The following is a 13,150-nucleotide window of genomic DNA, read 5'->3' as shown; positions in this document are numbered from 1 at the left end:
TCAGTGCTGGTATGCAATAAAAAAAAAAAAAAAAAAAAAAAGAAGGAAGAAACATTTCATTCATTTTGGAAAAAAAGCCAACAAAAAGAACCCTAAAATCCAACATATATTCTTCCTGATATCTTTATTGTTAATATGAAGAAGACAAAGAGATGTAAACTTCTGGGTGAAAGAGGTTTTCACACAGTTATGACCATTGTTTCTCCTAAATATGATTTATTCGCATCATAGATATCAAATGTTATCAAATGCTTTAAATGGCTGCAATTCATGACTTTAAAAATGAATTTCTAGTTTCAGGCTTTTGTATTTTCAGGTTTTTGCAAACCTGAGAAATTCAACTTCATGTTCTGTCAACACTACTGAAACACTGGACTTTATCATAAAGATTGACTTGTTTTACATTCAAACAGCCAGCTTATTACTGAGAGAAGAAAATAGCCTAGAGTTGTCCTGGTGTAGTATGTAGGATAAACATTAGGGCTGCTAGTTATAAGCCTACTTAATGTTCTCAGTGGTCATGTTTTTGTTTTATAAAAGGCCTCAGACATTTCAAATATATTCAAATGCCATGCCTTAGGTTTGTAGTGGTATTAAACAATCCCCTGAATACAGTACAAACAATATCAAGCTTCTGTCAAACACTAATGACCAAAGAAAAGAATGACAGTTTTTAGCATCTGGTCCTCAACCTCAAGGCAGTGACTTCTTTTTTTTTTTTTTTTTTTTTTTAAGAAAACAAAGGAATATACAAATCCATTTGAGCAGTAACAAAGGAACACAAGTGACCTGATGTGATTCAATCATGTGGCTGCCTTTGGTTCAGTATCCAGGAAGTCCTCTGAGTGACTGCTGGACAGAGAGATGGGCTCTTGTATGAAGGATTCTGCAGTCACATTCCCTGTCACTTCTGTGGACTGTCACCAGGCCTATATGAACAAGGCCCTAACTATTGTTGTTGCTGATCATTCCTGGTATTTTCATTTTGAAACGAAAGCTGTTGTGAGTGGACAATTGAAATGCCAGCAGAAATGGGCAATAAGCTATAGTGATTTCCTTCTGCTGCAAAAAAGAAAGACTTTGGTTGTTCTCCAGTTCTGAGACTTTTTCAGAACCTTTTGTTGGAAGGTTTTCTCTGAACTTTGATGTGTACCATTAAGTCTTTCAGCCACACCCTAGTTGAAGTTTACCTAAGTACTAGCAGGTTTTCTAATGTACTTCTCAGTGTATTTTCTAGGCATACAACAAGGATATTAAATTAGCAACATTGAAAAATGAGCACAACTGATTTCTAGACGTAATTAGTCATACTATGGCTTCTCTTTGTCAAGGTATCTGCAATGCAGATGCAGCAGAAAAAGGGGAGAAAGGGAATGTATTGTTTGGGAAGGGGTGGCCTGCTTTGAAGGCTTGTAAAGGCAGTTCACAAATGAATTGAAATATTTTAGTAACAATATCTTTGAGAGGTGACATATTCTTGCTGTAATCCACTCAAATTTTAGCCTTTGAAAGGTACAGTTTTGTTTATTTTTGAAGCGTTTTGTATAGCCTTCTCAGGAATTGCATGATAGTGCATGTATGCTCTTTCTGCACTACCTTCTCACATGCTTGATGAGATATATACCACTGTCTGAGTTCACCCAGCACACTGTTTAACCACCACTACTGTAAACTCATTACCAGCATTTGTGGATGGGTATATTGACATAGTACTATCTTTTCAGAGCTGTTGATGAAGATGCATGATCACTGTTTCAGGCTGCTATAGAGACTGGGATATGCATGTGACTTCTGGAGGAAAAAATATCTTTGTTTGATGGTTTTATTTTTTTTCCAAAGATGATTGTTTGAGGCAAAGGTGAGACCACACCCTCCTGCCTCTGTAGGGACCTGTGAGCCGTTACTGCAGACCTGGACAAGGCTACTGACCTGCCCCATACCTATTGCTGAAGTCCAAGAAAGGAATAATTAAAGGGAGTGGAGAAGGATAATTTCTAGATGCAGAGAAGCAAACAGACTGTCCTAGAAACCCATAGGCCCCAGCTCTGCCTCCCCTGACCCTGCTGTTCATATCCAGCCCATAAAGGAGATGCTTCAACTCCTGACACCAGCTGCAGAGGCAAGTGCCGCACATGCAGCAGCCTCCTTCTCTCCCAGCCAGCACTTTCTAGATGCAACTAAACCGTACCTGGACTGCTGTCTGATTTCACTCCTTTCTCTTTAGACACCCAATACAGGCCAAAGTATTTGCCAGCAATTTATTTATCACTCTTCTATCCATCTGCTCTTTAGCTAATTTCTACCTTAGTAGTCTGGGCACTGAGTTCATAGGGTCAGCAAATTAGGTGGCCAGCCTTGGCTGTGTATGCGAGAGGAAAAGGGGGGTATCCTTAATCCAGAATTTATTAGCACATGTCTCTTCCACCATCATTTACAGGCCTCTTTTTTGTTAATTTTCAGTTATGTACCAACACGGAAATTAAAACATCGGGGGAGATTTTGAATAGGAGTGAGGTAGAGGAGTTAGTATTGTCCTGCTCATGTTCTTGTCAGAGGCACAAAACGGTGGAGGGAGAGTGCATGGACAGGACGCTGCCCTGGTGCTGTGACTACACAATGGGTAAGTCCTGTTCCCTATTTGAATTGGAAACTAATTTCTGCAGCTTCTATACTCCTTCCATTCAATGTTCATGACCAAATGCTGAACTAGATCAGAGAAATGATCAGACAAAACATGAACCTCATTTAAAAAACAATAAAAAATGAGTTATTAACCAGGTTCTAGCAGATCAGCTAGATCAGCTGTGCAAATGTCGGTGCAGGGAAAAAGAGGAGGAAGGAGAGAGGTAGGACAACTGTTCTCAGAAACAGTTTGAATTTGTGCTGGCTTAAATTATGTCACCTTGACCTAATTTAGACTACTGCACATCATATTCATGCCTGAGATGAGATTTCTGTGCTCTGATTTTGTATTTGTGGGACCCAGGACTCAGGACTTGCCCAGGACTCAGGTTTAACAGTAGCAAAAGCATAGCTTTAGGCATAAGGTCTTGGTCTCTTCTTTATGCAATGTAAAAGTACCTTCACCCTAATTTCCCAGTAAATGTTTCTCTTTTGGTTTTGCTAGCACTTTAGCAAGTGTTTAGGCATTTCACTAAGGAAAACTTAGTTTTGAAAGCTGTTATTGTACACTAGAGAACATGCAGGTGTATGCTAAGAGGGCAGTGTAATTATTGGTGGTTTGAAATTTATAATAGAATCAAAAACTTTAGACTGGATGGCACCTCTAGAGCTCATGCAACCCTGTCCATCTCTCTGACAGAAGGGACAGCCCCAAAGACAGATCTATTAGTTACCTGTTTCCTTTCCAGTCACTCCGTATGTATCTGTTACAAATTAGAGTATCTTCTTACAAGTCTATCACTACTTCAAAGAAGTGAAAGCAAGGCACAGTTTTCTGTCCCCATGCTGTTCCATTAATATCATGCGCTTCTATTCCAAGAACCATACTCAGTAGATAAGCCAGGGCAAACATCCACTCTGGAAGTGTCCAGTGAGCATGTTGTAAAAATAATGACCACGGAGGGAACCCCTGGTAACTAAGTTCTACTGTACAGATGAACCACCTCATAAAATGTTGACAGAGAGACCTTGGGGTTTTCTCTTTGCATTATTTCTTTAGTAATTCTGCGTTGCTTTCTGCTGCAGTACTGCAGTCTGAAGACTTCATCCTGCAGAACACTACAATTCACCAGCCTCTTATTAAAGTTGACTAGAGGTTAAAATTGACTGGGAGTTTTTAGAAGCATTTTTGATGAAAAATGTCTATTCATATAAAAAACCTCCTTTTACAAGAAGACTGGTTTCAATTAATTTTTATTTGGAAGGGGTTTCTTCTCAGCCTCAGGCTGATCCAAAGTGAAGGTTGCTGCCAACACCACTATTCCTCCTCCCTGCCACAAACCAGCATGATGCCAGTCCCCCACCTTCGAAGTCTGCTGAGTTGTCTTATTCTGGGAGGGAAAAGACTGAAAACTGAGTCCTTCCTGTCCTGTTGGGACTTTTTTTTTTTTTTTTGATGAGAGGAAAACCTCAAATCTGGTTTATTTTGAAAGAGCTTTGACTTTCTTCTTTAGTATTTGGGATATAAGAATAGATGACAATTTTTTTCCCCAGACCTAATGGTATTTTTATTATAGAACTCTTGCTTTTAATTTTTAAATTAAAAACCTTAAAGATCACATATTTATTCTCATGCAGAATGGCAACTTTTGCTACTTTCTCAGTTCCATGGGAAAATGTTAGAATTTTCCTATATCTGAGCATGAGGGTTCTAGGCATAAACTTTGCAGTACTAGTAAGACTTTTTTTTTTTTTTTTCCTTCAGTCTTTGATAATATATTTCCAGTTCAGATTTGTATTAGAGATGATTTCAACAGATCATTATTTTTAAATCCCATTTCACATTGGCTGTGTTTTGTCTTTTCATTGTATCTTTATCACCTATCTCACAATGCAGGGAATTTTCTAAGATGTCTTGATCTGTATATTAACACATCTCATCCAAATACTAGATAGTGACAAATCAAGTCTTGTGTTAAAGACTTCTGTATTTGCATTCATGAGAACTTTTTTTTTTTTTTTCTGGAAGTGGAGCTGCAAAAGCATATAGGATCAATTTGTAGGGTAGAATTTATTCTTCTGAATCCCCTTATCAAAGAGATCAGTAAGTTTTTATTGACAATCCTAGATTAGAGTATATCAAACAACCCTGAAGAGAAAACACGGTTGAAATGTTAAATTTTCTAAGAGGTATTTTACTCACAGTCTCTCTCCAACAGGGCTTTCTTAATTACCTCATTTTCTGCAGAAGAGCAGGTCTTGATATTGGTACCATGAGAACCTGATGGCACCAGATCTACCCCTGTGGATTTGTGCTAGGATCACAGTGATGAAGGAAGCTGGTCTCTGTCACTATCTTTACTGCCAAGGAATTAGTTTGTCATATTTCTGTGGGATTTTTCTGGTTCTACAGGGCAGCTCAATGAATAACAAAATGTATGTGAATGTTTCTGAGTTTAAAAGTATATCTAGTTGTTTCCTTAAATGCCTTAGCTGACTTAGAGAACTAAGAAACCACTTAGATTTCAATTCCTGACAGAAATAATCATGACACTTGGAAAGAGGAAGGCCATGAACTGGTGCAAAAAAAGAGAACAACACTGCAGTTCTGTTTTTCGTGCTTACAGCCATGTGCAGTATGCAGTGATACTGTGCAGGATGCCAAAATGCTGCTTGCCAGTGAAAATGTGTGGTGCATTCACCCTGACTGCAATACCAGCTGCCCACCAAAGCCACTTTATCACTCCCCTCCTCAACTGGACATGGCAAATAAAATATAATAAAGGCTCATGGGTTGAGATGAGGGCAGGGAGAGATCGCTCACCCATTACTGTCATGGGCAAAACAGACTCAACTCAGGGAAATTAGTTTAGTTATATTACCAATCAAATAAGAGTAGGGTAATGAGAAAGAAAACCAAATCTTAGAAAAACCACCTTTTCCCACCACTCTCTTCTTCCCAGGCTTAACTTTACTCCCGATTTTCTCTATCTCCTCCCCACCAGTGGTGCAGGGGGACGGGGAATGAGGGTTGTAGTCAGTTAATCTGCCGCTCCTTCCTCTTCAAGGGGAGGACTCCTCACACTCTTCCCATGCTCCAGCGTGGAGTCCCTCCCACGAGCTCCCCATGAACTTCCCCAACGTGGGTCCTTCCCATGTGCTGCAGCTCTTCACGAACTGCTCCAGCATGGGTCCCTCCCACAGGTGCAGTCCTTCAGGAACAGACTACTCCAACATGGGTCCCCTGTGGGTTCACAAGTCCTGCCAGCAAACCTGCTCCAGCGTGGGCTCCTGTCTCCATGGGGCCATAGGTCCCTCCAGAAGCCGGCTCCAGTGGGGGTTTCCCATGGGGTCACAGCCTCCTTCAGGCACATTCATCTGCTCAGGTGTGGGGTCCTCCATGGGCTGCAGTTGGAGATCTGCTCTACCATGGACCTCCATGGGCTGCAGGGGCACAGTCTGCCTTACCATGGTCTTCCCCACAGGCTGCAGGGGAATCTCTGCTCTGGCAACTGGAGCACCTCCTCCCTCTCCTTCTTCACTGACCTTGGTGTCTGCAGAGTTGTTTCTCTCACATATTCTCACTCTTTTATTTTCCAGCTGCCACTGTGCTTGTGGAACATTTTTTCCCCTTTCTTAAATATGTTATCCCAGAGGTGCTACCACTGTTGCTCATGGGCTTGGTCTTAGCCACTGGTGAGTCCATCTTGGAGCGCACTGGCATTGGCTTTCTTGGACACAGGGAGACACAGAAGCTTCGATAAGCTTCTCACAGAAGCCTCCATAAGCTTCTCACAGAAGCCACCCCTATAGCACCCTGCTACCAAAACCTTGCCACGCAAACCCAGAACAAAATGTAAAGTGCTGTACACATCTATTTTATCAAGACAGAAGAAATACATTTTCTGTAATAGTTTCCATACTTGAAGACTTTTTGCTGCATGAAGCGTGGTATCCTAATGTAGTTAGAGTATTTATTTGCTTGACATGCTATTTGGTCAGTTATTGCAATGGACTACTATAGTATTTTTGTAAGAAAGAGTAGGAAGTATTTCAGCTTACTTTTAAACATTTTAAGGTCAACACTAGCTGCATATTTCCATCAATAACTGTTTTGCCAATTGATGGGGTTAACACAAAGGACACAGACACCAAGCTAAAGAAATAGGCTTATTTTACTTTAGTTTAAAGCAGCAGAAAGAATAAGCAAGGTAGTGTACCTAGTCATTACTACATAAAGCTAGCTATGGTGATTAAGAAAGATACATCACCAAGTGCCCTCCTACTTTACCATCACCCCGACCCGTGCATCAGCTGGGGAGCCCCGTCACAGCGAAGGGTCGCAGAGCCTTTCCCGGCAATTGGGAAGCCCTACGCAGGGCGTCCGCTCGTAGGTGAGGTCTCCGTCTGTGCTGTGAGAGGGCCCGGCTGTTATACAGTTTAACAAACAAGTCTAAACAAAATGCACAGGAGATATCTGGTAGATTGACATGCCTCACTCAGGCGTGTCTGGATCTGGCCAGGATCCTGGCACGTCTGAAGAGTTTCTGTTTTTCTTTACATTTGGGATTTATAGTTACTTCCTATTGTTTACTTATAGTTCCTAGGGATTGTTCCCAGGTTACATTTTCATGCTGATAAGGTGCTGGTTGCTTCATGCTGCTGATAAAATGCTGATTGCTGGTTGGGGAATTCACTCAGAAGTCAACTTTGGTTTGAGGCCTATTGTTTGGGCCCCTTTTTGTTTGAATCGGTCCTTTGACTTATGAGTGAAGATCACGACCCTTTTGGAAGAGCCCAATATGTTCGCTCTATCCATTTTATCCATTTGATACAATACCATACATAACAATTATATAAAGTAATAATAATAATGATAACTAACAATATTACAAGAGGATGTATTAAGAAATTCAACACTTGGGTTGCAGAGGATGAATATCCAGTAAAGATGTCCCACCAGTGGTGTGCAGTCTCCTTCTCCATCTGGCTAGCTAACGACATTAGTTGGTTCTTTGTGATTACAGTCTGTATCACAGAGTCTGGCAGAGTTTTATTTCGTCGTTCTAGGTGTCGTCACAAATGTTCTGATTGTTCCATGATGGTTTTCAGTGGAGTCAGGGATAAGCTGATTCCATTAAGTCCTAAGCTTTGGGGATGCTAGTACATGGTTAGTTGTTCTTCATGCATTGAATAAAAAGTATACATCTGTCCATGCCAGATGAGATAGAATACATTTCTGAGGCATCCCGAAAATGGAGCAGTTAGATTATACATTTCTATAATATTTTTATCATTTGTTACTATACAAACATGCTTAGCACTAATTTCTACAAACATATCAAAGCTTTTGGGCAAAATTGTCCATTTACACAGATTCACTGAATGTTCCAATAAACTGAGTACTGAAAGTAAGATTGGCTATGATACAGGCAGAATTGGCTTTGCATTGGAAATCATCCTGTTGTCTTGTCTTGGTTGCATTTTTCCATTGCCACCTAAGCAGTGTCTCTTGTGGACCTTCCAATGGCCATCCTGGTGTGAAAGCCTTTCCCAAATGGACCATGATGATACACAGGCAAATCCATCTTAGCAGGATCTAAAAGATAGAATCTTAAGACATCTAGTTATTCTCACAGATAACATTTAGTCGCAGGAACATATTCCCATTTTTCCTGTCCAGGTTTCATGATTAAAACAGTATTGTCTTTTCCTGTGGCTATTACTTCAGCTGGTTCAGGAGGTCCACTTGAACTCTGGACCCATACTTCAGCTCTGTTATTGAAATTAGTTGATCCAAACCCTTTATCTCCATGAACAGTGGTGACTTGAGGTGGATCCCCTTTTTTCACAATTGCTTTCAAAATTGGCAATATCAATAGTTGTGCGAGTTTTGGGTAATACTTCCCGATGCCCACAATGCCACTGAATTCCTAAAAAATTTACAGTTTGGGATAGTTCTTGAATCTTGTTAGGATTAATTTCCCAACCTTTCTGTCTCATATGATCTACCACCTGTTCAAGTATTTGTTGCACTTCCTTCTCATCGTTTCCCTGAATTAGGATATCATCAATATAATGTACTATTTGCATATGAGGAGGCAATTTTATCTTGTCCAGATGCTCATCCACTGTCCGATGGCAAATGGTTGGACTATGCAGCCATCCCAGAGGCAATCTGGTAAAGGTATACTGTCGTCCCTGCCAGGTGAAGGCAAATTGGTCCCAATGCTCCTCTGCAATTGGGAAAGTGAAAAAGGCATTAGCTAAATCTATCACAGCATACCAAGTCCCTGAATGCCTTTGAACCTTTTCTATTAAAGTAATAGTATCTGGTACAGCTGCTGTAAGTGGTGGGGTGTGTTTATTTAATTCCCTAAAATCTACTGTCATTCTCCACGACCCATCACTTTTCTTGACAGAACATGCCGGATTGTTCCAAGCTGTGGTAACTGGTTTCAATACTCCTGCATCTAATAAATCTTTAATTGTCTGTGATATCTCCTCATGCCCTCCTGGAATTCTATATTGTTTCATAGTCACTAATTTAGTAGCAGCAGGAATCTGTACAGGAGGCATTTTCACTTTTCCTACTAAAGTTGTTCTAATACTGATATGATTTTTCACCCCAAACTGGTACTGACCGTCTGGGAGATTCAAAGTTAGTCCCTTCAAAATGTCTATTCTGATTATGTATTCAGGAATGGGGACAATCATGACTGAATACAGTCGTTTTGGGAGGTTTCCTATTTTCATTTCAATTTGAGTTTGTACTGCTTCAATTTGTTTCCCTCCCAGACCTGTAATAATTACAGGTTGTCCTTTAAATTTCTTTGGATTCCCATATATCAAGGAGGCCTCCGCTCCTGTGTCAATTAAGGCTTTTACTGTTTGTGAGGACCATTTTTTCCAAAATATTTGGAGCTCCGCATGGGGCCGTCGGTCCTTCCGTGCCCATTGCACTGGAGCTTGGCCATAATTTCATTCCTGTTTACTACGCTGGACAATTTCCCTAGTCTCCTTCCATGGGTATAAATCAGAATACAGCTCCCAATCCCCCCTTTCCCCCGTAACAACCGATCTGCCCGCGGAGGGCCCACCGTCTGCAGATGGGAAGTCCGGTTGAGGCTCAGGAGGAGGTGCTGTAGGCTGAGTTACCCCTGGATTCTTAGTTTCAGAACTCTGCACTCTCCTGCTAGGCTTATTCAGCCCTCTTTGTTTGTATATTCGCCACAGCTCGTTAGTTGGAACACCATCAATCTTTTCACGAGATAGGCCATCCTTCAATGAAGCTGTAAACATTTCTTTGTGAGAAACTCTGTTCTCATTTCCTTTAGGGCTGTCCCGAGTATCTCAGTTTCCTGCACTGCCTCAGGGGCCCCATTCTCCAAGATCACCTAGCTGCTGTATTTTTTCAATTATTTCATCAAAGGGATTTCCGGTCTCATTAATTAAGAGAGTCATTGTTACATTTTTATATGCTGGCGGGGCAGTTTTAATCAATCGGTTTCTATGAGTGACAGACAAGGCAGCTTGCATCATTCTGTCAGGGTCTCCTATAAAGATTGCCAATTTCATACCTTCCTCCTCCACCCCCTGTATACAATCTTGCAAAGTATACCAGGGACGTTCCCCACCTGGCCAATCATTCTCTGTGGGGTATTTATTATTACATCCCCGGGTGGCCAAGGTTAACAAATTTGTATCCTGAGGATTACTTCGGAATGCATCTTGCACAAAGGAGTCAGAACTTAAAACTAAAAACTTCCTAGAGTCCTCTGGATCTAGGGTTACCCCTGCTGCTCCCTGATCGTGCAAGCGTACCATCCAAGAGTGCAGGGGTTCCCCCGGTCTCTGCTTAAATCTGTCAATTATATAATTTTTTTCATGCTGAGTATAATCTTCAGTCACATCCTTCCTTACTTGTTGCCCATTAGAATCCAATTCTATTTTCTGTCTCCACACTGGTTTTACATCCACAGGTTCATCTGAGGAACCAGCCTCATCAGAACCCATAGAATCCCAAATATCTCCATCCCATCTGTCAGGATCCCACTGTACCCCTGCTTCTGCAATCACAGCATGCACTTTCTTACGGTTTACTCGTCCCCTTCTTTTCTTATACTGTGCAACTCTTACTGCAGCTCTTTCAGCTACAGACTGATAAGTATCCAACTTATCGGCAAGCAACTTGTTTTGACACTGTAACATTACAATTTGATTCTGCCAATCACACATCTGTCGCTCCATGTGGGAGTGCTCTAACAACAGTTCTTCTTTCTGTTGGTGCTGTTTCCAATATGCTGTTAACAAAACCCATCCCCGTCTTCCCGAACACACAATTTCTTTTCCTTTTTCGATAGATAATTTTTGGATACATTTTAATACATCCAGTGGTTCAGCTTCTTTTAGCCGACTTTCCCACTGTTCACATGGTCCTCCGACCTTAGCCCTCTCAAGAGCCAGTGAACTATAAGGAAGGTCTTCCCATCCAGGAATTTCAGATGGAGCTGATTCATTACGTTTAGATTTAAAAAATGACATTTTGTTCTTATCCTGTCTGTGACGCCAAATTTGTTTTGCCAATTGATGGGGTTAACACAAAGGACACAGACACCAAGCTAAAGAAATAGGCTTATTTTACTTTAGTTTAAAGCAGCAGAAAGAATAAACAAGGCAATGCACCTAGTCATTACTACATAAAGCTAGCTATAGTGATTAAGAAAGATACATCACCAAGTGCCCTCCTACTTGACCATCACCCCGACCCGTGCATCAGCTGGGGAGCCCCGTCACAGCGAAGGGTCGCAGAGCCTTTCCCGGCAATTGGGAAGCCCTACGCAGGGCGTCCGCTCGTAGGTGAGGTCTCCGTCTGTGCTGTGAGAGGGCCCGGCTGTTATACAGTTTAACAAACAAGTCTATACAAAATGCACGGGAGATAGCTGGAGGATTGACATGCCTCACTCAGGCGTGTCTGGATCTGGCCAGGATCCTGGCACGTCTGAAGAGTTTCTGTTTTTCTTTACATTTGGGATTTATAGTTACTTCCTATTGTTTACTTATAGTTCCTAGGGATTGTTCCCAGGTTACATTTTCATGCTGATAAGGTGCTGGTTGCTGGTAGGGGAATTCACTCAGAAGACAACTTTGGTTTGAGGCCTATTGTTTGGGCCCCTTTTTGTTTCAATAACACAAGGAAATATGCCTCACTCAAATAATCAGCACTTCTGTGCATTTCAAAGTTCTTTAAAACAGCCAGGGAGGAAAATAACAAACACACCTACCCAGCATAAATTAAATGTGCCAACAGGTGAACTGAACTCATACTTCAATTTTTATGTAAGTTTTCTGCAAATATTTGGTTTGCTTTTAAATAAATACGAGCAGTTACTCTTGTAATGGGTAGCAGCACTTAATGAAAGACACACCTTTGAGAGTACGTATTATAATAATGATTAGTTGTCTGAGATCTGTCAGTGGTGTTGACAATAATTCCACTAGTTTTTGAAGGTAGGCCATTGACTATAAGAGTGGAAGGTCATCCAGTCTTTCTTTGTGGGAAATGTGTCCCACTGCTGAGAGCCAGCCACAGAAGAATTGTGCAATAAATTAAAAATCCTAATTCCATATTGTGTTCTTGACTCTAGTTGAGCAGAGCTAAATGTGAGTTCAAGTGCCATTGCTATGGTATATTTACTGCCTTGCTTAAAAGGTATATATTTAAAAGCTTTGTTTCATAGGGGCTTACAGGGGTAATATACAAATACGTTTCTGAGATATGACACCAGGATTGAAGTTAACTTGGTATTTTCTCAGAGTTTACTCAGAGAGGATTTGTGTACATCCTAGGTAATCTAGTTACTTCAGAAAGTCGAAACAGGAGTTTCCAGGACAGAGCAACATATTATATTTGGTTTAAGACTTCCAGGCATAAAATACTTAGTATTGTTTCCCAAGAGAAAGTTGTTACTGAAACAAAATTTCAGACAGATGCCAGTTTGGAAATTTGGCAGTTGTCTTAGGACTGGTGAAATTACCTTCCTGATCTCAGCAGAATCCTTACTGTGTGTCAAATATACCTTTAAATTGTATATCATATTATATATTATCAAGGCTAATGAAGATACTAAGAATCATAAAATTGCCAGATTTGTCATGAGTGTAAGTAGGTCAGAACTTCTCTTGATGGGAACCTCTGCTTAGAAAAGGAAGCAAAGTTAGTGTGGAATTAGCTAATCCTGGCAATTATTTACTCAAGCAGACCTGCTCTTTAAGATCTAGATATGTGCCATGTAACTCCCATTTTAGTACTAGCAACTTTTGCAAATCACTAATGCACAAGACTTTCTCTGTCCCTGGTGCTCTTCAAGACATGCCTCCACAGTACACCTCCACAGCAAGACTGGTAAAATTTCATTATTTCTTTCATTTGGTCAGGATAATCATGGCACGGAGTATAAATTACACAGTTGTTCTTGATTTTGTGAGGTTCGGTTATAAATCAGATGGTTCAGATCAATACAGAAGA

The 13,150-nt window shown here is 40.9% G+C and overlaps 1 protein-coding gene across 1 annotated transcript in view; it reads right to left on the bottom strand.

Moving 5' to 3' along the window:
• Positions 1-12,141, bottom strand: part of GRIN3A (glutamate ionotropic receptor NMDA type subunit 3A) — a 191,908-nt gene extending 179,767 nt beyond the window's left edge. Inside the window, exons 1-3 of the mRNA XM_042788000.1 lie at positions 12,051-12,141; positions 8,638-8,858; positions 8,349-8,555 (exon numbers count right to left, since the gene is read on the bottom strand). Of these exons, the coding sequence (XP_042643934.1) occupies positions 8,349-8,555; positions 8,638-8,858; positions 12,051-12,141 (519 nt within the window). The remainder of the gene's footprint in view (positions 1-8,348; positions 8,556-8,637; positions 8,859-12,050) is intronic.
• Between the last annotated feature and the right edge of the window lie 1,009 nt (positions 12,142-13,150).

This window comes from Tyto alba, unplaced genomic scaffold (assembly GCF_018691265.1).
Source record: "Tyto alba isolate M040663 unplaced genomic scaffold, T.alba_DEE_v4.0 Super-Scaffold_13, whole genome shotgun sequence".
In the NCBI taxonomy this organism is placed as follows: Eukaryota; Metazoa; Chordata; class Aves; order Strigiformes; family Tytonidae; genus Tyto; species Tyto alba.
This window is presented reverse-complemented; position numbering and strand designations above follow the sequence as displayed.